Source organism: Giraffa tippelskirchi, chromosome 4 (assembly GCF_054371585.1).
Source record: "Giraffa tippelskirchi isolate mGirTip1 chromosome 4, T2T-mGirTip1v1.2.pri, whole genome shotgun sequence".
Lineage (NCBI taxonomy): Eukaryota > Metazoa > Chordata > Mammalia > Artiodactyla > Giraffidae > Giraffa > Giraffa tippelskirchi.
Window position 1 is genome coordinate 36667274 of NC_137278.1, and position 25694 is coordinate 36692967.

Sequence of the window (25694 nt, forward strand, 5' to 3'; positions counted from 1 at the left end):
GGGGTGCACCATGGGCGCCTCTCTTGGGCCAGGGTCGGTCACACATAGTTTCTTATGTCCCCTAAAACAATCCTCTGGGGGAGGCATTTCATCCCCCTTTCACAGGTGAGCAAACTGAGGTTTACAAATATAATTAACCTGCCTATGGTTTTAGTAATGTTTACACAGGCTGCAAATAGAAACCCCAGGAGCTGTCCAAGGTCTAAGCAAAAACCTACCACACCCTGCTAACTGGATCCTCTCTGACCTTCTGTCTCTTGTCTACATGTTGAGGCTACAAAAGCACCACCTTATATGGATATTGTGAGCATAAATCAGATTAATGTTTGTAAGGCAGTTAGCATGGCCTGGCACAGACTATGCTGTTTAAATGCAGTAAGAAGTTAGGTGAGATGTCACCAGTAGAGGAGGCAGGGGGATGAGCACAAGGAACCTACCTCTGCATGATTTTTGAAACTTCCCATGATTGTGTAATTATTTGAAAAGTTTTCAAGAATTAGGGGATTAGGAAAAATAGCAGATGTAGTAGTAATATTGTTTTTGCTCTTGTTGCTCGGAGGGTTTCAGAACATCAGTGTAGTCCCAAATATATGCATTTTTGCTTTCCTATCTAGTAAAAGAAAGAAAAACATAGACGTCCAGACTATGCATTTGTTCATGTATCCATTCATTCCTATAACTATCCACAACGAGCCAGTCACGTGTTTCAGAATTGTTTTCACATAATTCGGGTTTCAACTTTCAGTTTCTCTTTCTGTTAAGAATTTAATGATCTGTAAGCAAACTTTGGGGAAGATGACATTTGAAAGGGATCATATGACTTTTTAATGTGAGGAATTCTTTTGCAACATAGATGGTTTCACCTTCTCGCTTGTTTGCCCACCTGATGTCAGGTTCTGTTAGGGATGCTGGTTCAGTATGTAAATGACTGTACTGTGGGGATATATGTGTGGGCTGATGGGAGCACTCATTGTGACCCCTGGAAGACACTGGGACCCCTAGTTGGAAGCCCACCAAACACACCTTGACATGGATAGGCTAGGAGAGACAGGGACCTAGGGAGGTTGTGCCCAAGGGCAGGAGAAAGGGCTTGTCTGCTCCACCCTCCACACTCCTCCCAGCCCCACCCTGGAAGGGAGGTGAGGATGCCCAGGCTCACACTTGGTCTTGAAATATAGCCATGAGTGTTTTCTGAATTTTTCTGTAGTGAACTCAGTGTGCTTGTCCTGAGACTGTCTCCTGTAAACTGGCCTCCTCCCAGTGTCCTGAGATTGCTGTGGCCAGAGCCAGGGTGGGAGCCAGAAGCTCTCATCTTGTCATTATATCAGCCAAGGAGAACCTGGGGATGTTTGAGACCTGGACCTTTAAAAATGGCAAATACACGCAAAGCAGAACACATTTCTTTTACTATGTAGTGTGGTGGTCATGGGAGGGCAAGGAGGGGAGCTTTTATAAAACCTGCCTACCTGCTCCTGCCTCCTGAGTCAGAACCCTCAGGGAGAAGCTGATCATTGAAAAATCTCTCCAGATAATCCCTCAAGCATCCTGATTAAGAACCACTGGCTTGGGAATGACCTTTGGCTTCTACTGTGATTTATTTCTCATTGCCTGTACCTCCCTTTTTCCTTTCCTGAATGGTGATAGAATGTGATTTCCCACTCTCAGAAGGTCACAAGGAAGAGAATGAGCTCATGTAGTGGAGGGTGTTTTCAAGTGTAACCCTTATTGAAGTAGAGACCCACATGACTCAGTCTCAGAGGGGTGGAGCATTCAAGAAACACTCACTGTTCAATCAATAGCCAGAAGGAACTTAGAAATGTAATGACTGTTGTCCCTTGGTATGCACATGGGATTGGTTCCAGGACCTTCCACAGATACCAAAATTCATGGATGCTCAAGTTCATTATAATATAAAATGATGTAGTATCCACAAAAGCAGAGCCCTCAGATATGGAGGCCTGACTGTATTTGCTTCCTAGAATACTAAAGGAATCCAAACAGATCAAAGTGAAGTGAAAGTGAAAGTCGCTCAGTCGTGTCCGACTCTTTGCAACCCCATGGACTATATAGTCCATGGAATACTCCAGGCCAGAATTCTGCAGTTGGTAGCCTTTCCCTTCTCCAGGGGATCTTCCCAACCCAGGGATCGAACCCAGGTCTTCCATTGCAGGCAGATTCTTTACCAACTGAGCCACCAGGGAAGCCCAAGAATACTGGAGTGGGTAGCCTATCCCTTCTCCAGGGATCTTCCCGACCCAGGAATCAAACTGGGGTCTCCTGCATTGCAGGCAGATTCTTTACCAGCTGAGCTATCAGGAAAGCCCCAAACAGATCAAACCAGTTGTTAAATCTCTTTCTTCTCCAACCCCTGCAATTAGCCTCTCTCCTGAAAAATCCACCAAGAGCCAATATGCCTTTTGTCTCTTTCTCTCATATCTTTTCTGGGCCCACTGTCTTCTGTCCTCACCTTTTTTCTCTCTCTTCCCAGGACCAGCTACAAGCCCAGGACTTTAGCAAATTCCAGCCCCTGAAAAGCAAGCTGCTGGAGGTGGTGGATGACATGCTGGCTCATGACATTGCCCAGCTCATGGTGCTGGTGCGCCAGGAGGAGACCCAGCGGCCCGCCCAGATAGTGAAGGGCGGAGCATTCGAGGGCACCCTCCATGGCCCCTTCGGGCACGGCTACGGAGAGGGGGCCGGGGAGGGCATCGATGATGCCGAGTGGGTGGTGTCCAGGGACAAGCCCATGTACGATGAGATCTTCTACACCCTGTCACCGGTGGATGGCAAGATCACAGGCGCCAATGCCAAGAAGGAGATGGTGCGCTCCAAGCTGCCCAACAGCGTGCTGGGCAAGATCTGGAAGCTGGCCGACATTGACAAGGATGGCATGCTGGATGATGAGGAGTTCGCACTGGCCAACCACCTCATCAAGGTCAAGCTGGAGGGGCACGAGCTGCCCAACGAGCTGCCTGCCCACCTTGTACCCCCCTCCAAAAGGAAGGCTGCCGAGTGATGGGAGCCAGGGAGGTCCAGAGCAGGCAGATGTTAGAGGAGATGGGAGAGGCGATCACACACACACACACACACACACACACACACGCAGGCAGATGTTAGAGGAGATGGGAGAGGCGATCACACACACACACACACACACACACACACACACACACACGCAGGCAGATGTTAGAGGAGATGGGAGAGGCGATCACACACACACACACACACACACACACACACACACACACACACAGATGTTGAGACCGGCACTGAAGATAGGAGGGAACAAGGATCCCTAGGTTTCCAGGATACATCTCCAAGTGCTCAGAATTGGCAAAGCACAGAAGCACCCAGAGTCCTAGGAGTCACGCCTCAGTCTCCATCCCTCTTTACCTCCCTGGTCCCACTGCCTGGAGACCCACCTTCTCCTGTGGAGGAAGTTTACTCAGCCACAGATGGCCCACTCACCTCCAGATTCCCTGGACCCAGAGCAGATGGAAAAAGCTTTTCACTTAATAGACAATCCACTTTTTTCTACGCTTTATCCCCACCTCTTTGACTTGCTAACATGAAATCTGCTCTAGGGCCAGGAGATGGGAGGGGAGGGTGGCTTCTGCAGGGAGGGGAGTGAAGGGGGAAGCGTCCTCAGGGAACCAGGCCCCAGACTTGAAAAGACATAGCTGTGAGCCCTCTTCTTTCCCATGCTGAGGCTCTGATTGCCTCGGCAGACCTGGCTTTAAGCTTGCTTGCACTTCCTTTCAAAGAATCTCGGAACCAGAGCAAAAAGGGAAAAACTTGGCAGGAAAGAAAGCAAAGAAACTGTCTCATCATCCGTTGCTCCCATAGCCAGTCAATGGTGGTTTTATTCCAGATTTTGTGAGATTCCTGTTTTTCCCACCTGGCCTCTGTATGGATGCTTGTACTCGACACATTTATCCACCCCTCTGAGTGCCAGCAGCTGCGTCAAGCGCTTCATATACTTTATTCCAAGTTGTCCTTAACCACTCTCCAAGGAAGTCTGTGTGAGCCCCTCCCATTTGCGCCTGAGACTCAGTAGAGTTCAGGTGACCCTCCCAGGTGACACAGCTCACATGTGATGGAGCTAGGGCCATAGACTCTGCCCTCTGCTGTGATGATGTACAGGATCCCTGTGTTTCTGGCTAATGACAAACTGTGAAGAGTTAGCTGAGCACGCAGGCCCCTCACAGGCTCCCAGAAAAGGCTGGCAAGCGAGAAGGGCCAGCCAGCATTTGGTGGGCCATCAGTCTGGCCATCTGTCACAGCACAGAAGCAAGCCGTGCCTTCTGGCGATGCGCCCCATGTTCCCAACCTCGCAGAAGCCCAACAGCAGCAGTGGGAACGTGACCTGGCCTGTTGGGTGCTGTTTGCCTCTGACTCTGCTCCCCCTCCCACTCCGCAGCCTGAATCATCCCGGCTCAAATGCAGCCTCCAACTCTTCTCAAGTGGGACCTCCTGCTGACTGTCCTGAAGGCCAGTTCAAGAGGTCTGAGGCTGTGTTCCCTGCAGGACCCACAACTCTGCAGTGTCTGGCAAATCCCCACCATTCTTGATGCCCTACAGCCGCCCTTACGGTCTCTCCCTTGGCTTGCTTTGTGGCCACTGAACCAGTCACTTTGTATGCTATGCTCCTACTGTGATGGAAAACAAAAACAAGTATAAGTTATTTTGTATCTATGTTCAGACTATATAGAGAATATTCTATGTATCTACAATGTGCTTACTACTGCAGTGCATTTGTCATTAGTATTCATGTTAATATAACACATTTATCCTTTGGTATCTACTTGGCCATAGAGCATGATTCCGTGGGAGGCTGACGGAGAGGACTTGGGTTCTTAACTTGGGCATCTCTGGCAGAGGATCGGAGCCACCTATAGCCAGCATCCACAGGTAGTGTCCTGTTGGCCTGGTGTTTCTCCAGGCCCACTGACTGCCGTGCCCTGGTGGAACCACCCTGCCACTCTGGAGGGAAGATGGTCCCCAACTCCTGGGCTTCCTTCTGCATCCACACATTCTCTTTCTCATGAAATGAAGACCAAAGGAAAACCAAGGCACAGAGGTCCAGCCTCCTCTAATTCAGGTGCCAAGCTCAACAGAGGACCATTTCTCAGCTCTATGCCTTTATTTCAACTGAAGGGGAATGCGAAGGACAGCAGAGTGAGGGAAGGTTTCTGTCTTTATTTTAGATGGAGAGGGGTGTCTGTTGGTTCCCTCACCCCACCACCCTTTGGACACACACATGTGCCACTTTCCTGCCCTTCCTTTCTCTGTGTCTCTCCCCTCCCTTCTTCAAGGCTCTGCCCCGGAGAGATCTGGGAGGCATGGGAATTCCGTGTTGACACTTCTCCCATCTCCTGAGAAAAAGGAGATGGTGTTTGAGCCTTCTCCACACAGATGAGGGGACAGATGGGGAACACTTTCTCTGGGGCTGTCCCTCTGCCCCTGCTGCCTGGACCTATTGACCTCTCGCAGTCTCTGGGGGCTTGGGGAACTCTCCTGCCTCAGCCTGGAGAACATTTAAAGTGGAGAGCAGAGCCTTGTCATGGCAGTCTCACCGGCAAGAAGCCCTAGAGACCCCACTGGCCTGGTCTGCCTTTCCCCACACTCAGTCTGGACCACAGAAATGCTCAGACAGGAAGAGCCACACCCTATGCCCCGTCCCCAGAAAACCTGCCCCTGGCACCTGAGGGGTCAGTCTTGTACGGGGAACACTACTGCCATAGCAGGGCCTGGCCCCAGTTTGCAGAGTGGTGAGAGGTTGCCCTGAGTCACCCCATTCCCATTGGTTTCCTCTGTTCCAGGAGCAGACATTTACATGTTAGCTGATTAGTAGAGCCATGTTGGGGGAACAGACTTATTTCCCTGTGAGATGTTAACTAGCCTCTGTACAGATTCAGTCTTATTCTCTAATTTGTCCATCCATCCATGCCTCTATCCATCCATTTTTCTGTTCAGAAGACACTGAGAATCTCCTGCAAAAAGACCTTAAGATGAAATTCAGACATCCATTGAACCATTCAAAAATACTGAATACATGCCATCTGTGCAGGGGGGGACAGTTCTAGGTGGATCAAATCACATCAAGTTCCAGCTCTCAAAGAGCTCATGGCCTAGTTGGGGAAGTGAGACATTTATACAAACATTGATAATACAGTGAGGGACTATGACAGGTGCTGGGATGACGGCGGGCAGTCAAAGTGGGGGCTCAAAAATGGAGAGTCAAAAATGGCTTCCAATGGGGAGGGAGTGGAAGGTGGCCAGAGAAAGCTGAGGGTGAGGGTGGGGCTCTTGAACTGAACTCAAAACCTCCTGGGGTCCGCCTCTCGGGCCCATCGTCTCCCTTCTCTAATCCAAGAAAGACAGGGTTTTTGTACAAAAATAAACACATAGCATTCCCAGCCCACAAAATCATGACAGACTCAGAAAAATTGATGTATTTGAGGAAAAGCATGATGAGAATTTTGCCCCTGGGGACTGTGCTGGTTTTCCACAGGCCGTTTCAAGTAAAAATTTTATCAGTATCTTTAAAGTTGAAATTTTCAGTGCTTAGAGGGACAGAAAAGTGGTAATAGAGAATGTCAGTAATCCTAGTTGGAGCCATGAGGGAAACAGGAGGAAGTAAGAATGCAGCTCTCCCCACCACCTCCCTGTGGAGGTAATTAGTGTTCCCCACACTGTGGTTCTTGGGTCCTCTAGACACAGGAAGTACCGAACTTTCTACCCCTTTAAAGTTAGGCTTTGGCTGGCGACTTATGGTAGTTAGCAACATGACCCTTCTGGGCAGAAACAAGCATGCAGTTTGCCACATTCTGCTTCTCTTGCCTGGCCAGGAATGCGTGTGGGAGCCTTGGTGAGCCCAGGTCCCTGGGTCTCTCTAAAATCCCTTACCAGTCTGCACTGGACAGGTGGCATGAGCAAGATACAAACTCTAGTCATTATAATTTTAAGCCACTGACAGTCATGGGCTATTTCTCACCCAGCATCACCTAAACTATCACAACCAAAATACCTGCTAAGTTCTTTCCATAGTTCAGTCCATTGAGTACGTGTAAAGGCAAGTCTTCTAGGAGATTGAGCTTCTGCTTTCTCAAGAACCAAGGTCACCTGAAGCTGAAGGCATAGGTGATCGGCACAAAGTCCTTTAGTGTCCGAGCCATTTGCTGTAATGTCCGAGACCCAGTCCTTCAATGTCACTTTTTAAGCTGAAGAAATTTGCACTAATGGAGGCAAATACTCATAAGACCTGTCTTCTTTCTGTGACAATATCAACACTGAGGATTGACTGGGTGTTTGTCTGCCTTGAGTTAGAGAATGCACAGGTTGGAAAGAGAAGAACTACAATTCCCAGACTCCCTTGCAACCAGGTTCACATCCTTAAAATTACATCCTTGTGATTTTAAGCCCTGCCAACCAGATATACTCAAGGGAGAGTTTGCTGAAGTGGATCATGCCAGAGGTGGACCCAGCAGCTAACACAGAAGCTTCCTGACTTTACAGTTTCCTTTTCATGCTCAAGAAGCTAGAAGAGTTGCTTGTGATGTCAGATGAAACAGTGGCCTGCAATAGTGACAGGAATGTTAATGATCATATGCCGCCTAACTAGGGTGCCTGAGCACTGCTGAGATGTGCAGAGAGGACGAGGCTGCAGCAGGGGAGGCTTCCTAGAAGGGTGTGTGTATGTGTCACCCAACTTTAAAGGGTTAGAAATTTCAGTCCTTCCTGTGCCTAGAGTACCCAAGAACCACATTGTGTGTGTGTGTGGGTGGGTGTGTGTGTTGGGAGGATACCCTGAAGTGGTTCTTGCTGGATAAGTGAGCAAGAGAGGGGATGACAGGGCTTTCTAGAAAGAATAATGACTGGGGAATTTTCAAAGTAATAATCCCTTTCTAAGAATCTAGGGGGTATGCACTCAGAACACTTAAGACTATTAAATAAGGAAATATTAAAAAAAAAAAAATAGCAGTTCTAGCTCCTCCTGTAGAATTTCATGGATAGAGTTTCCCCTCCCCAGGGAAGTGTACATGCACGTCAGCATGTACGCACATCATTACCCAAAGAAGACACAGGAAGTGCAGGGCTTGGGGCCACCTGAAGTCCAGCATCAAAATTAACCATGCAGCCTCTCTGTGCCCCCATTCATTTCCGCCCTAAGTAGGGATCATTTTAATTATTTGTAGATATCATGAGAACACAAAGAAAGTTCACCAGTAACATGAACACTGTATATGTAAGCTTTGTTGGCATGTGCTAGAAGAGGCACAGTTCACGCCTCACAGAAGAGGCGAGACTCCTATGTATGAGGAGGAAGGAAAGCAACCAAGCCTGAAAAGACACAGAGAGAAAGGAGAATGGACAAGGAGGTGTGGAGGAGATGGGAAGCACAAGGCTTGTAGTACTTGAATACCTGAAAGGTGCCCTGGGCCCAGAGACTACCTGTAGGGACCCATAGGCCCTAGACCACTGGGGCCCCTGCCACTGGCAAAAATGCAGAGCCCTGCATCCCTGCCTGGCCTCCTGGCCACCAAAATCTGGTGCTGACAGAGGGCTGTGAACAGTCAAAGTGCACTCACTGGTGGCTGAAGGGGCAGCATGACAGCCTGGCCCCAAAACAGACCACCTATGGATGTCATAGGTCAGAGAGGTCAGAGTAGATCCTCCAGGGCATTGAACACACCACCCAAATGTCAAATGTTTATCCTCATTCACAAAGTCCCAGAATCACAGCATTGGGTAAGGTGATGTCTCCTTTCCTGCCAGCCAGTGTTTTTTTAAATAGCATCTCTTAATGTTGGTTTGAGACAAGGAGCTAAGAGAGAAGGAAATACTAGGTTAGAGTAGAGAGGAGATGACCCTCATTGTTTCTCAACCCCACTGTGGGATGGGCCCAGGATGTGGTTCATCTTCGAGAGAATCTCAGACATACTGGTGTAATGATGCTGCTGGTGAAATCTGACTTTAGTCCAGGGCTCCTTTTTCACAGCCCACTTCCTCTCTTCTCTTTCTCCTGCTCTTCTTCCCACCCCATCCAGGTTGCCAGAGGACCACTGCTTCCCAGCTGGGCATTCTGCCCTCTCCAACACACACACACACACACCCTTACTCCACAGCCATGTCTGTTCCCTCTCCCAGCGCTGGGTCCATGGTGACCACTGGCTGATTGGGGGAACCAAGAGTCTGCACCTGTGGCCATGGGGCCAGATGCTGTGGCTGTGACTCTAGTCACAGGCATGAATCTAGCAGCATGGCCCAGTGGGAGAGGTCTTGTCAATCCAGCAAAGAAGAAGGCGGGAGATTCAGGGTTGGGTGGGTATCGGGACACACCACTGTGCAGGCACCTGCTCCTATGGAGGCTTCCCCTCTGGATCTTATCCGCTTCCTAAATGCCTCTACAGCTTTCTCAACAGCACACAGTAATTCCCCTCATTCCAGAAAGTTCTACCCCTCAGGAATGGGCCATGGCATGAAAATACAGAACTCCAAAGAAGTCAGAGGGTGCTTCTTGCCCCAAGCAGAGTAACTGTCCAGGCCCCAGAGCAGATGTCGCTTGTCCTCTTGATCTCCTGGCACATCCAGGGGCCACGGGAAGTGAGGGCTGAGATAATAGCAGCCCTGACCTCTGCGGCGACATTTCCTGGAACTTCTTGAGATGAAGAGAAAACAAGCAAACTGACTCCAAGCTGCCGCACTTGGTCAGACGTCACTCCCCAGCCCTGGGGATTGACTGAAAGTCTGGTTTGGAATTCAGGACTCATGGTCTGTGTACAAGCAAGCCCGCTCCATGCACCAAGGATTTCAATCAGGCTGCCTCGACTGGATAAGGACAAAAATCTGCAAGCCAGGCTTTTCTAAGACCCAGTTCAAACACTCCCCCCAAGGAAGCGACTCTTCCACCGCCACCAGCAGCCCCATCACCTGCAGATCCCTAGGGCTTTGGCATCTCTGTCTGCAGCGGCCCCTCACAGCACAGTCATTTGCATCCTTGTTGATTCTCACCATCCAGGTAATGAAATCCTTCCCAGGGCCTGGAAGGCTTAAGCTAAGCACAGGGCAGGTGTTGCCTTGCTGTGTCACCTGGATTGTCTCAAGTGCTTATGTCCTCAGCTGCAGGGCTGCCAGCTGCCAGCCCCTAACTTCAAGATATCTCCAGAAATTGTCCTTGGTGGCAGCGATATGCCTCCCACAATGCCACCCCCTCTTCCCATGGACAGCTGCACCAGTGAAGGTCAATGAGGGGCTATAACAGCCTGGCCCCACCTGGAACAGTTCTGAAGGGCCCTCTCACTTCAGAACTCCACACGGGCTCAGCCCACCACTCATGACTACATTGCAGCCCAACACCTCCCTCAGCCTCCTCCTATATCTTTCCCTTCCCTTTCCAAGAGCATCCTCCAATAAACCTGCTGCCTACTAAACTTGAGCTTCCCTGGTGGATCAGTGGTGAAGAATCCAGCTGCCAATGCAGGACATGGGAGTTTGATCCCTGCATTGGGAAGATCCCCTGGAGAAAGAAATAGCAACCCACTCCAGTATTCTTGCCTGGGAAATCTCATGGACAGAGAAGCCTAACAGGCTACAGTCCATGGGGTTACAGAGTCAGACACAACTCAGCAACTAACCAATAACAACAATGCTAAACTCCATCCCAGGGATGGATGCTTCCCAGGGAAGCCAACCTACAATAAAAGAAAGGGTCTGGCAGAGAGAAGTTGCTTGATAAATACTGGTTGGCACAATTGAACAGTCAATTGTTCAGTGATAAATCCAACCAGAGATTGGTCTCATGGGGACTAGGGAGTTGACCGTGCAAATAGAAGAGGCAGCCTTCCCAGAAAATAAGTGCCATGTGGCACCAAACCTACTGGGCACACCACGGTGAATTACTGGGAGAAGCTGGCACCATGGCATGCAGGGGAAAAGGTGAAATGGTTCCAGAGTTACACCTCAGGCAGCTCCAGCCAAAGGGTTGTTTATTAGTGATAAGGAGAAGGGCCATAGGACTCTCCTTTGTAGAATGAAATAATTTTTTCCAAATCACTCTCAATTCTTCTTTTCTTACTAAAAGCATGTCTGTCCTGTTCTTGGATGTGCTTCAGCTCAGAGAGAGATGGGGGTCCATAGATGATGGACAGAGCATACTTTCCAAAAGGCAGCATTAGAGGCAAGGACACTTCCTCAGGAGCTGAATTGGTGAAGATGCTGTCCTTAAGCAGAAGCCTAGAACCACTGCATAGAAACTTTTCTACATTAGCTGTGAAAGCCCTAGTGATAAGGATGAGATTGCAATTTTTAATTGCAGACTTGTAGGGTATAGTAGAAGATCAGTTGATGAAAAAGAAATGGGACAACAAAAGAATATCTTAGGGGATCAGCATCTGCAGAGCTGGTTTCTACATCCTAGCGGCCATGGACAAGTAGCAGCTGCCTGGAACACTGATGGGAGGGCCCAAGGTACCTTCTGTGACCAGTCTGCTGTGGCTTTGTGGTCACAGAAAGGGGGAACAGTAGGACATCCCTCCTAAACTAAAATGTCACCAGTGCCTCTGTGAAGAGGCATCAAATTTAGCACCAGAGTCACACTATATATTATGTGTAGTTTTTTAAATAAATAACATTCCCAGGTGGCGCTAGTGGTAAAGAACCTGCGTGCCAATGCAGGAGATGTGAGAGATGCAGCTTCAATCCCTGGATAAGGACGATTCACCTGGAGGATGGCATGGCAACCCACTCCAGTATTCTTGCCTGGAGAATCCCATGGACAGAGAAGCTTGGCAGGCTACAGTCCATAGGGTCACACAAAGTCAGACACAACCAAAGCAACTTAGCACACTCGCATATGCTAGACATAGTTAATAGTTTAATGAATTATGTTGATCTTATTCCATAGTCTCAATCATTTTATCATCTTGGAAAAGTCTTGAGAAAAAAGGAACTTCTTCAGGTACTTTCAAGCAACAGGGTGACCTCCAGTGAATTGCTGTGTGAAGACCATGTTGGTCAGAGAGGACAGGCTGGATAAGCAGCACCCCTTGTAGGACATGCCTTCATAAGGCCCGTTCCTGACTGTGTCTGGCCTAGGCCACAGAAGCATGGGTCTGGAGCTGAATGGGACCTTGAAAATCATCATGTCCAACCAGCCTCAGACAGGCACCTGTGGAGCTCTGGATCTTTACAACTATCCGTCAACACCCGCATATCTGGACCAACCTTTTCTTGATGTGATATCTTTTGCAGTCACGATCTCATTTTCATAACACTTTGCCCAATCAGCATATGCCCGGAACTGCATCTGTGGGGTAATGTGGGAGCAAAATATGCTTGTCAGAACCCATAGAAGGTTCAACACCGAGAGTGAGCCCTAAGGTTATCTCTGGGCTTTGCGTGATATGATGCGTCAGTGTATATTCATCCATCGTCACAAGCATACCACTCTGGTGGGAGTGTTGAGAGTTGGGGAGGTTGTTCGTGTGTAGGGCCAGGGGGTGTATGGAAACTCTCTATATCTTCTGCTAAGTTTTGCCATGAACCTAAAACTGCTCTAAAAATAAAGCCTATTAATGAAAAAGAAAGAAAGAAATCAGATCCCTCTCTGCCCACACGGCATTCAATAGCTGTATGTCACAGTGAAGGAAGTGCTGCCTGGCATGAACTCTGGGGTCTGGGTTGTCTGGCTCCCTTCCCATCTCACTGAGACAATACAGTCAATGACTGCTAGGTGTTAAGAGGGGTTGAGTTTTGATTTGAGGGATCCGGGGTCTAGAGAAGAAAGAAGATTTAAATAGATGCTTATTTTATGTACACACTGCTATATTTCAAATGGATAACCATCAAAGAACTACTGTAAAGCACTTGGAATTCTGCTTAATGTTATGTGGAATCCTGGACAGGAGGGGAGTTTAGGGGAGAATGGATACATATGTATATGTATGGCTGAGTCCCTTTGCTGTGCACCTAAAACTATTACAACATTGTTAATCTACAATACTCCAATACAAAATAAGAAGTTTTAAAAAAAAGAAAAAAAAAGGTGCTCATTTAATTTGCTGTCTGCAAAGCTGCAGCTTATCTTGGGAGCAGTTGGTCCCCTGGTCCTCATACCTCCTTCTCAGCCCCTCCCATTTCAGTTCTACCATTCAGGGCCTGCCCTTCCAGCATGACCAAGTTTTGAAGCCATCATGTCCCATCATTTCTCTCCGTGTTGGTCTCATTTGATCCAAGCATGGAAAAAAAAGACCCAAGATGACTTATTGTTGAGAGAAAAGGAGATAAGTCACGAGAAGGGAAAGAATTTATTTTTTTCCTTGCAGCTCAGGAAATGCAACTCTCTAGATAAGTTTCTAAAAATGCACTCTTTCATTTTCTTCTAATACAAAAGCAAAATTGCCCTTGAAAACTAAATGTATCATTCATGTATCTCAAACCAGAGTCATTTTTTTAAATAAAAAAGGCAGATTGAGGGGTGTGGGGAATATGATCCATTTCAACCCACGCCCTCTCTCTGTGAGCATTAATCAAACAAGGATGAAGAGTAAGGCAATCCTTCCAATGCTCTTCCCCTGACTTCTTCCCTCTGCCCAAAAAGATTTCATACAAAGTTATTTCAGTTGTTGTAGGTTTTAGCCCTAATTCAACAATTTTGCCAAATGTTAGGAGTATTACTGTGTCTACAGGGCTTCAGCATTTGTGTGTGTGTGTAAGAGAGAGCAGCTGAGAACCTTTGTGAGTGTGTGTGTGTGTGTTGATGCTTGCGTTTCTCCTGTTTCTCCAGTGGTACAACAGTTTTGGAGGGTACCTGAGAACAACTTTGCAAAACAGAACCTTCCTATCCTGTTTCTTTTAAGAAATTCCAGTTTTGGAAAGGTACCACTGAAAAGTGCTTCCAGCTGAGCCATTTGAAGATGCAGGACAGTGTGAACCTATTACAAACCAATCAGCTCACCCAGCCAAGTCCATTACCAGCAACTCTGCAGCCCATCACCTGGGCAGGCTGTTGAACCTTTCTTTGAACCACATCCGTCAGACGTAAGGCTCTGCACCCTTTCCTCCCTGTGCCACCTGCCAACACCTTCCCATAGAAGGCAACTCAGGAATATATCCACTCTGGTTTGTTACTGCCTTCCTCTCTTTTCAACCCTGGTCACAAGTCCTCGACCATCTCTCCCTTTCCTGCACTTGATGCACCCACAAATTCAGCACCTAATAACATAAGTCTGAGCTATTTGTTAAGGGTCTCAAGTGTCTTTATTTTGTCTGTCGAGCAGACTCTAAGCTACCACGAGCAGGCTTACATTTCCTATTCTTGTTGCTTTCTCCCAAACTGCCTGGATGAGTCAGGAGCAATCAGCTGGTATTTGGAGCTGGACAGAGTGGCACAGGCCCAGTGAGTGGATCCCTTGAGGGCTGCCATCCGAGAAGCCTCCAGCCTTCCATGGACTCGGATGAGACCTGACTGTTACTTGGCCCAGGTTGATATCCATGAAGTGTCAGGGCTGGGATTAGCCATGGGAAGGCTGGCTGTTTTTATGAATATTCTTGTTTTCTTCCCCTCTCTAACTGGAGAATTTTCAAGAAGAGAGATACAACTTTGTCTACTTTTTATATCCCAAAAAAATGCTTTCTAAAGAAATCAAAATTACTGCTGATGGTGATTGCAGCCATGAAATTAAAAGACGCTTACTCCTTGGAAGGAAGGTTATGGCCAACCTAGATAGCATATTCAAAAGCAGAGACATTACTTTGCCAACAAAAGTCCGTCTAGTCAAGGCTATGGTTTTTCCAGTGGTCATGTATGGATGTGAGAGTTGGACGGCGAAGAAAGCTGAGCGCCGAAGAATTGATGCTTTTGAACTGTGGTGTTGGAGAAGACTCTTGAGAGTCCCTTGGACTGCAAGGAGACCCAATCAATCCATCCTAAAGGAGATCAATCCTGGGTGTTCAGTGGAAGGACTGATGTTGAAGCTGAAACTCCAATACTTTGGCCACCTCATGCGAAGAGTTGACTCATTGGAAAAGACCCTAATGCTGGGTAGGATTGGGGGAAGGAGAAGGGGACAACAGAGGATGAGATGGTTGGATGGCATCACCAACTTGATGGACATGGGTTTGGGTAGACTCCGGGAGTTGGTGTTGGACAGAGAGGCCTGGCTTGCTGCAATTCATGGGGTCGCAAAGAGTCGGACACGACTGAGAGACTGAACTGAACTGAAAAGAAATCAAGGAATATTTTTCATGAAAGGAGTCAAGGGCTCAAACTCCTTAGGGAAACATTTAGAATATAGAAAATCTGAGATTATTTACACACAGTTCCACTAGGGACCAGAAGAATAAACAAATTATTCTCCAAAGTCCTTTCGGGACTTGTGACACTGGTCACTAAAACAGCTTAGTTGGGCTGCTGACCTTGTTCATGTCTGAAATGTCTCATGACCTATCTGATCCATAGTTGCTGACATTGTACTATCATGATATTGCTCCATTCTACACCTTAATTGCAGTGGAAAGAATAATAAGTCTCTGATGAGTGAAAATCCTTTCATCAGATAGCAGCATTTTTTTCCACATCAACAATTCTCCTAGGACTTAACAAGCTATTCCTTGTCTGTCCCCATCAAGGTCCTGACTGGCGACTAGGAACTTGATTCCCTGCTTGAGAGGAAGAAGGGCACAAAGTCAGGTGAGGAGAGAGCCTTCTCACCTCAACGTAAGGACAAGAATTCTTCTCCCAAGACAAGGATGGGATGTTTCCCTGAAATACTTGAATTCTTGCCTAAGGAATACCCAGATTTACTTCCATGCCTTTGGGTAGAAATAGCCTATTCCCACGTTGGACTTCAGATAACAGCTAACTCCAAAAACAAACCAAGGATAGCCAGCTCTTATGAAAATCTACTAAAGAGAATACCTCTCTATCTGGAGCACAGACTTTCTGGTTCATGCCATCCCTACTCAGTTGGCCAAATACATCATGTCACCTGCCTGACTCTTTCAGGCATCTTGCAGATCAGCAAGAGCACAGGACCAAGACCTGAGCCCGGAGGGGCATCCCGGACAGGCAGAGGGAGCAGGGGGGGTACAGTCGCTCCCTAGACCTGAGACAAGGCAGCAGTAGCTTCAGAACTGGAAGGAGAAGACGGGATCTCAGAACCCAGTGGTACTAAATGCAACAGAAAAGCTACCAAAAACAAAGGCTGGTGAAGTTTGATAGGGGAGGTTCAGGAGTCACCCAGAAGGGGACAGGGACATAGGGAGATGAGGGACTACATGTTGGGGAGGTTTAGCAATCTATAAACAAAGAAGAATAGAATAGGAGCTCAATAGGAAGCAGAGGACTTCCCTGGTGGTACAATGGATGGGAATCTGCCTGCCAAAGCAGGGGACAGGGGTTCGAGCCACATGCGCAGGTCAGCTAAGCCCATGTACCACAACTACTGAAGCCCGTGTGCCCTAGAGCCTGTGCTCCACAACAAGAGAAGCCACTGCAATGAGAAGCCTGCACACCGCAATGAAGAATAGCCCCTGCTTGCAGCAACTAAAGAAAGCCCTTGCACATCAAAGAAGACCCAGCGCAACCACAAATTAAAAAATAAAAGTTCAAAAAATATATATATATATAAAGGAAGTTAAATTGTTTCACAAAGAGGATGCATGTACACAGGTTAGGAAGGAATCAATGGAGTTGGGGGGAATCTTTAGGGTGACCTACCATCCTGATTTGCCTTTAACTCAACAATTTCCTGGGATATGAGACTTTCAACATTGAAACTAGCGAAGTCCCAAGCAAACCGGAAAGAGATGGTTATCCTACAAAATTCAAATGGGTCAGTATGGGGACGCAGAGAGAATTACAGGATCCTGGGAGGGGTAGAACAACTGACCTGGAAAGGAAGGCTTTCTCTACATCAGTGTTTTTTCCACTGGGAAGTGTCTTGGTACACAAAGGACACTTGGGTTTATGAACTATAGACATACATTCTCAATTTCTCAGTTAGCCTGGCTCAGGGCTGAAAGCTTAGTGTCTTCTGCTATTCCCCATTGAAGCTCTTGATTAACTTGTTCCGGCTATCTTGAACCTTCTGGTCACTGACCTTTTAGCTTTCTGCCCTTCAACTCAAGATCAAGCTTTCACTGTTAGTCTTCAGCCCCTGACACGTAAAGCTCCTTACAGCCGAGGTCCCAGGCCTGGCCTCTGCTTTGGATCACAACATTTTTACAAAGTGCTGCCTGGGCAGCAAGATCTCAGACCTGCACCATGTGGCAGGGGTGGACTTGCTAGAACTTCCACCGACCTTCTCTCACTCCCATCTGGCCACATCCCTGCAGAGCCCACATTCTCACCTCCCCCAGCCTCCCCCAGCCTGGGTCCAATTCTTTTAACAGTGGTTTCACAGGAGCAGGATTTAGGCACACAATTCCTTATTAGTGCATCTTTTCTTAGAATTTAGGAAATTCTCCAAGGCTGACAAATCTCTCCCCTTTATATTTGTCAGGAGTTAGACACAAACAGGGCATCCTGAAAAAAAACAGAACTAGAATAGCTTCTGGCTCTGCTATTACCCGCGAGACTCTGGGTAAGGAATTTCAGCTCCCCAAGCCTCTATTTCTTCATCTGTAAAATGGGTCTATAATGCCTATAACTTAGAAGCCTAATTCACTTCAGTTCAGTTCAGTTGCTCAGTTGTGTCTGACTCTTTGTGACCCCATGGACTGCAGCACGTCAGGCTTCCCTGTCCATCACCAACTCCCGGAGCTTACTCAAATTCATGTCCATTAAATCGGTGCTGCCATCCAACCATCTCTTCCTCTGTCATCCCCTTCTCCTCCTGCCTTCAATCTTTCCTAGCATCAGGGTCTTTTCCAATGAGTCAGTCCTTTGCCTCAGGTAGCCAAAGTATTGGAGTTTCAGCTTCAGCATCACACCTTCCAGGGAACATCCAGGACTGATTTCCTTCAGGACTGACTGGTTTGATCTCCTTGCAATCCAAGGGACTCTCAATTCACTTAGAAAAACAGCCTGCCAATTCTTAGCCACACTGTAAATAAGCTAGCAGCTCCAGAGGTAACAATGAGCTGGAAAGACATCTGGGGAGCCAGCAATAAACAACTGTTGAGTGAATGAATAAATGAATGGGTGAGTATGGGATTTTGATCTGGTCAGACCTGGGAAGAACCTAAAAACTGGTCAGTGCTAACCAAGTATGAAACTAGAGGGGGCAGTTCCAAGTTCACAGAGGTGGAATTTGAAGAAACTTGAAGACAGACAAGCTGGCCGGACACCAGATGCAAACACAAGCCACAGAGGAGGCCTCACAGCAGAGGGAACTGCCTTTGCTATGAGAAGCCTCCTTAATTTGGGGCCCAGCACAGGCTCAGCTGCATGATCCACTATCCCAGCATCACATACACAGAGGCTGCCGAAGACAGAGAGGTTTTATCTCAAATGTACACCAGTAAAGCATACAGGTGCACGACGACAGAGTGCCGGTCCATGGTGAACTGGTAAACACGCCACTTTCAATGGAGGCCATTTAAAAAGGTCTTCCAGATAGAAGCATTACATCGTCCAGACCACAGAGGGAGAAGTGGGTCTGTGGACAAGGCCAGTTCAAGCACAAATCTTCTGCCTGTGACCCTCAGCTTGAGCTGAGCTTCAGACCGCTTCAAGCACTGGCCTTGTCCTGATGCAGATTCCTGGATCAAAGTGCAATCATGAACATGCCAGGAGCCAACACGAGGCTGTGATGTCCACTGAAAATGACACACAGAGAGACTAGCTGTCTTAGTCCACTTGCGCTGCCAGAATAGAGTGCTGCAGACTACGAGGTCTAACCAACAGAAATGTATCTCCTCACAGTTCTGGAGGCTACAAGTCTAAGGTCAAGGGCATGTTCCTTTCCTCTGAGGCTCCTCTCCTTCGCTTGTCTTCTCCATGTGTCTTCACATGGTCTTTCCTCAGTGTGTGCCTATGTCCTGATTGTCTCTTTTTATAAGGACATTGGTCATATTGGATTAGGTCCCATCCTAATGATGTCATTTAATGGTAATTACCTCCTTGAAACCATATCTCCAAGTACAGTCACACTCTGAGGTCCTGGACGTTAGGACTTCATGTTAATTTGGGGGGTAGGGGACACAGTTCAGCCCATAACACTGGCTTTAGTAGAAATCAATAATCCTTCAACATTCGAATGAGATCAGTCCTCTCTGGCATTGTGTATACTAGAAATAATCAAAAGAGCTTATGGGAACCAAACAAGGGGGCTCGACATATAACACTGCAGCAAAGCTCTGATAATCAACCTTCCCACTCCCAGACAATTCTTTCATTCTAGAATTATTGTTTTTAATTGAACCTACTGTATTTCAGGCACATTTGATGGCCAAAGTCAACCTGGCCTGGGCCCTCAGATAACTCAGTCTATTGAAAACAATTCTCTGGTTCCACCCTTTACTACCTATGTGACTCAGACCAGGTTGCTTACCCTCAGTGAGCCTCACTGAGGGTAAGTTACTTACCTCATCTGGGAGATGAAGAAAGTAATACCCACAATTAGAGAAGATAATGAGGCATAGAGAGGGTCTATCACAACATGTGAAACTCGCGTGTCCTCGATCAACATAAGCCTTCTACTTCAAGTCCTATTACTTAGCCTTCCACACAAGATAATCCACACTGAGGAATTAAACTTTTCAAACTTGAAAAGGAACATCTTTGTTTTTGCCTAAATTTGTTACTTCCCATCCCAGGGCAAGACGAAAACAGGACCATAACTTATGAGTGGAGACAGTGAACATGTTATCAGTAGAAAGGCACATTCCAAGATAATGAAGGTCCTGCTTCCCAGGGTCCAGCTCATCCCTCCCTCTTCCAACACGGAGGGGGTGGGGAGGTGGTTTGGGCGTTGAGGAGGGACTGGCGCCATCTTGGATCATAAATCACTTCCAAATGGTTCCTGGAAGGCCCAGACCCCCAGAGCTCTACCTTCCACACAGCTAAAGAATTTCCTGCCAAAACGGATAAGAATTTCCTGTTTTGCTTTTCATTATTACTTTAAATAATCATATTCAGAGTCTTGGAGGACTGAAGCAGCAGGGGCTGGGAGGGCCTCATCAGCATCTTTTCTGGATTAACTCTGGACGGCTGCAGCCACTTGAGAAATGCCAAGCTGAGATCGGGAGAAAAATGAACGAAACTGAATGAGAGAGAAGGACAGCTGATGCATGGGGTCCCCTTTGTCTGGCTCTGGTCATTGCTTGTGCCTTTGACCATGACTCCAGATCAGGCAGGAGGGTCCACTCTGATTCTCCCCTTAAAGTTCAGAGGGAGCCCCTACAAGCCCTCAAGTTTACCACCTTTCCTTACCAAGAAGGCCCAGGTGTCCTTAAAAGCATGAACCTCTGAGGAAGCTCCAGGCAACTCACAAACTTATCACACCTGCCCTGTTGGCTGTCTGCTCCCGCCCAGAAAACACAGGCTGCACAGCCCCAGGTCTAGGGAGCTGAGACCTGTGCTAGGTTCCTTCTCGGGTAGTCTTGCATTTGTCCCATTCCCCTTGCTGTGCCCACCCTACAATAAAGCCTCAGGGCCTTAGGGCCTCATCATCTCCAGCCCCAAGGACAGCAGAGGCCTCTGACCTGGTCCCCCACCACAACCCATGCTATTCCTTTCCCTGTTTCTCTGGAGCTGCTGGTACTCTCCACACAGCACTCAATATGTTCACAAACCTGCTCAGAAATGTCAAGGCCAAGCAAACAAGGTACTCGCCCCTTCTCCTGGCACTCAAAGTCCCACGTGATCTGGTCTCAGGTTTCTCTCTTATTATTCCTCCCTTCATGCACCTACACTTCAGCCAAGCTAGGCAGTTCCCCATGAAGTTCACATTTCTTGTCCTTTGCTGCACCCCTGCTTCTGACCCCACCACCCCTTCTAGATCCAGCATGCTCCAACCCCTGCCTCTCAGAGTGCAGCCTCTTCCACAGGTCTTCCCATCAGGCCACTTTGGCCAGTGCTCCCCTCCCCACTGCCCCACACAGCTCTCTGTATTGTTTTGTCACAATATAAGGACCCTATGGCTGGTAGGACTGTTGCCAAGTATCCCCATTCTCCCTTTCTGGGCATTTGGTGGGTGACCTTGCAACTTGCTTTGGCCAACAAATGTAGATGAAAGTGATCCATGATCTTTTGGGTCAAATCTTGAAAAGCTGGTGTGTATCTGCTACATTTTCTTCCCCATGAAATAAGTGTCAAGGTGAGGCTTCCATCAGCCTGAGACCTTGCTGACCTGCTGTGATCATACAGTGGGAGTGAGAAGGTTCCTTGCTTCTTAAGCCACTGAGATTGGGAGATTGTTTGTTATCACAGCAAAAACTGGCTTATCCTGACTGCTATTATATGAGGTCTAAGAGACCATCTAGTCCAAGGACTGCCTTATAGACAAGGAAACTAAGGCTTCGAGGAAGTGGAAGGGCTTGCCCAATGTCAGATCATCAAGTAGTGATTCAAGTCTAGCACCAAGTTCCCCTAGCATCCAGTCCAATGTTGTCTCCATGACCCCAGCCTGTAGGATACTTGAGACTGAGGACCTAATAGCAGGAGTCTGGGAATCTCGGCCCCTGCCTTCCTCTACTTAGCTGTGTGATCCTGGGTAAGTCCTCCTTCTCACAGACCTGTTTCCCCACTTCTAGAATGAGAATATGGGACAAAAGTCCCTTCTAGGAGTCTTGCTATGTACCCCTCTGTGTTCACAATGGTACCTTGCATCTGTGGAGGATCACCCAACCATGTCATGGGCTTATCCCCTCTCTCCTGGGGAGTAACCAGGCCTTCCCCAGGTGGGGCAAAGGTCAGACTATGTGCATTGACCCATTCTTGAATTACCCTTCCCATAGTTCCTCATCAAGCTGCCCTCAGGTATGAGTTTATGCTTGATTCTCATCTACCAGGCCCTACCTTTAGCTGGAAGTCATTCGAATAACACGCCCTGTTCTTAATTAACCCCACGTAAGCTAAGCACTTAGCCTTTGATGATACAGTTGATGAAAGATATGAGCTTGTTTATTCATGTGTATTTGCTCCTTTTGTTTTTTCTCAGCACATCCTAGTTCTTGCGAATACTAAGTACTGTCAGCCTTTTAACTAGGTCATCAGGTTTCTGTCTAGGACATGCTGTTAATTCCTTTTGTCTTTTGATCTTTCCTTAAGCTTCCTTGACATGAAAAGGACCAATTCTTTGGAAGTTAAAACAGTTACGAACGTTTGCAAACATGGCAGACCGTCTCATACTCTTGGACGTGGTGTCAGAAGTTGAGGGAGCCTGGCAGCTATCAGCCACATACCTGACATTCTTATGGGATTGGTCAACCCAGAGCAGGAAGGGTCTCAGAGCTGGGTGACCTCTTCCTCATACTGGTGGCAGAGAGGGCAGGTCATGCCCTGGTGCAGTCCTTCCAGAGCAAACATTTTACCACAGAAGTTAAGTTGTTCACAAGGACACAGGCAGTCTTGGGCCTCCCCCTTCTGCCTTGGCCACCTCTGTGAGGTACATTAGGGCAAATGACCAAGGAGCAGCCAGAGGCAGGGACCCTGCAGCCACCTGGAGTCTTCCAGTGAAACTTCCTTTCACCTAACTCCAGGCTAGTTAACAAACAAGACCCAAAATGGGAAGGAACCCAGAAAGCTCATTCAACCTGCCCATGAGAAGCATACTACAAATCACATCTGTATTTTAAATATTCTAGTAGCCACATTAGTAGAAAACAACAGATAGGTCAAACTAATTTTAATAATACATTTTTATTTATCCCAATATATCCAAAAATTATCATTTCAACACGTAGTCAATATAATTATTATTAATGATAGTTTACATTCTTTGGAACTGTCTTCAAAATCCAAGTGTGTTTTACACTTGCAGCCTACCCCGTTTGGGACCAGTCACAGTTCAAGTGCTAGTAGCTGTTTGCGTCTAGTGGTCTCTGATTGAGAGCACAGGTCTAGTTAAGCCTCTTATCACTAGAGATGAGGAACCTGAGGCTCTGAGGTGAGAAAAGAATGACATCAACAGGCAAATTAAAGCCCTGGTGTTTGCAACACCCTTTTAGTGTACCACTAAAACATCCCAAACCAGAATAAAACAAAAATACCCCTCAGCGGCAAATAAGAGGTTGGTTTATACAGACCCCAGACAAAAGGCTAAGGGTACACTGGCAGATTACAAGAAGTCATGTGACTTTCAAGTTCAAGCAAGCTGGGCATTGAGGGAATTTCTTCCTGCTCTCTGAGTGGGGTAGGTATTTGTGCTACTGTTAAAAGCCAAGCAAAGGCAGCTGCCCCACAAAAGAGACAGCTTCAGGCAAAAGGAAACCTGGAGAGCTGCCACTCAGCCAGCTGGTTGCACCCACACTAGCAGCCACTGAATCCATTCACCTGCAGCAAGATGTTAAACGAAATATTGGTGATAAAGAGAAAAGAGCTTGTTCTGGAATCAAGTTGACCCAAATTCCAGTCTCTGACCACCTCTACGAGCTTCTGCATTTTTCTCTGTATAATGGGGAAGATGCTGGTGGTGTTTTAAAAGGATGGCTGCTGGGGAGACTGAACAGCCTGGCCCCATTAGTAGGTCCTGGGCCCACAGTCAGGCCTCAGTACCCTTTAGCTTTCCTTCCTGGTGGCCCAGAGGCTGGTTCCTTACAGCAAATCAATGCCATTCTCCTAACTGCTCTTGGGAAAGGGGTTCTCTGGGTTAAGGGCCCCTCTTGGTCAGGGTCACTTAGCCAGCTATAAAGTACTTCTAACTGGACCTATCTCTGTGTCTTAACAGATAGATGTCTCTGGAGCATCTTTCTAGGCCCAACCATGACGTGCATGGAGCATTGTTCTCCTAAAGTCACAGGTGGTCCTCCTGGCAACACTGTTACCTTGGGTTAGAGAGAAAATCAAGCTGGGATGTCACAGCCCTCTGTTATCCGTGCCCTCTGGGGGACAGTTTCAGAGGAAGCCAACCCCGGGAGGGAATCCCAGGACCAATGTTTGGGAGAGGAGCTCCTCAGTGGGGGCATCAGTTAGTGCCCAGTTTGGATATGGGAGTGCCTCTCTCTCTCCCTGCTGTATTTCTAATTCTAACATCAAGTAAAAATAGAATTTCCTGTTGATCTGATAAGAAATTCCTGTTTTCCCAAGGAGCAGGGAAGACTATATCAGGGGCATGGACAGCAAGGTTTACCAACTACTTCCGAGATGGATGACTACAGAAAGGAGGAGCCTAGTGGGCCCTGGCTCACATTTATTTATTTTTAAAGTGTAAAGACAGCTCATACCAAGAAGAATCACAGGGTGTGATTAATGAGTTCCTACATACATTGAAGACCTTGGCTGGCTTTGGAAAAGTTCTTTATGCTGGTTCCCTGGAGCCTGGGTATTTTTAGTTGCCAGATGCAATTTGGTCCAGATTCTCAGGCTGAGATGCTGAACCTCACACATGGAATGTGGAGTATCAGGGCAGCAACCTGCACAGGATATGTGGGTACCAGGCCCCAGCCTTTGCCCCAAACCCCTAGTCACCCCAACTTGTGCTCTGCTCCTAGGGGAGCCCAGAGCCTATGGCTCAGCTGTCACTGCTGCACTTGCTTCTGCATAAACAGTTGAGAGTTTGTCCCTAGTGGACATTTGAGGCTTTGTGGTCTCCTAGCATCCACTTCCCTTTCCTTCTGTTAATGGCTCACCCATTTCCACTTGGAGAATCACCTCTTCTCCCCAGTGTGCAGCCTTGATGGAACTGTCAGTCAAGGATTCTTGCCCTCCCCAGCTCAAGTGGCCCATCAATAAGACCCTCTCCTGGGGTTTGGAAACTTGAGTAGAGTGATGCAAAGACAGAAGAATGTCCATCACCCATTTACCCCAGCAGTCAGCCTCTGACCCCTGGACCCTGGGACCTTGTTTGGCACCTGCCTTTTAGAGCCTGATTGTTCATTCCTCCTGGGATTCCCAGGTGGCGCAGAGGTAAAAGGAGATGCAGGTTTGATCCCTGAGTCAGGAAGATCCCCTGGAGGTGGGCATGACAACACACTCCAGTATTCTTGCCTGGAGAATTTCATGGACAGAGGAGCCTGGCGGGTTACAGTCCATGGAATCACAAAGAACCGGACACAACTGAGTGACTAAGCACAGCACACACACATTCATTCCTCCAATTCTATGTGCTACCCAGGTGCCTTTGCACCAGTGTACTGACGGTGAGTCAGAGTTGTCACCTTGCATGTCTCCTAACAGGAAAGTACTAGTCATAGCACAGTATGTGATCCTGGACTGATGTGGAAGCACCCCGACACCAGACAGCTCCTCAGCCATTTAACAACTCCATGAGGAAGGCGAGCAGCCATCACAGCACCTTTTGAGAAATGAAGAGGCCGACTTTCAGGGACCCGCGGACTTTCAGGGACCCACCCAGCAGCTACACAGCCGGGGGATGGCAGAGCCATCACGTGAATGTTGGTCTGTCTTCTGCCCCCAACCTAGGATGTTCTCTGCCAGACCACACTCTCCCCTTGAGCTGAAGTGGGGCCATTTCCACAGGTTGGGGGCTGTCCGCTCTTTAACCTCCTCTGCCTGTTGATGCCAACGTCCAGTAACTAAAACTGGGAAACTAAACCCTGAGATATATTTCCCAAAGTCTGATGCACAT

The 25694-nt window shown here is 47.7% G+C and overlaps 1 protein-coding gene and 1 long non-coding RNA gene across 3 annotated transcripts in view; one reads left to right on the plus strand and one right to left on the minus strand.

The window, feature by feature from the left end:
- EHD3 (EH domain containing 3) overlaps positions 1-4800 on the plus strand; it is a 29104-nt gene extending 24304 nt beyond the window's left edge. The window contains exons 6-7 of one of the 2 annotated variants that reach the window (XM_081594464.1): positions 2489-3041; positions 3107-4800. In XM_081594464.1, coding sequence (XP_081450590.1) covers positions 2489-3016 — 528 coding nt within the window. In that variant the 3' untranslated portion in view covers positions 3017-3041; positions 3107-4800. Of the gene's footprint in view, positions 1-2488 lie in introns of both variants that reach the window. The other variant, XM_081594463.1, reaches the window with a different exon arrangement.
- A 15234-nt stretch (positions 4801-20034) lies between these two features.
- On the minus strand, positions 20035-21059 carry LOC145546736 (uncharacterized). Its single transcript, XR_014083173.1, has 2 exons — positions 20740-21059; positions 20035-20180 (listed from the first exon to the last, which is right to left on the minus strand). It is a non-coding gene; the product is annotated as an uncharacterized LOC145546736 (long non-coding RNA).
- Positions 21060-25694: the final 4635 nt, after the last annotated feature.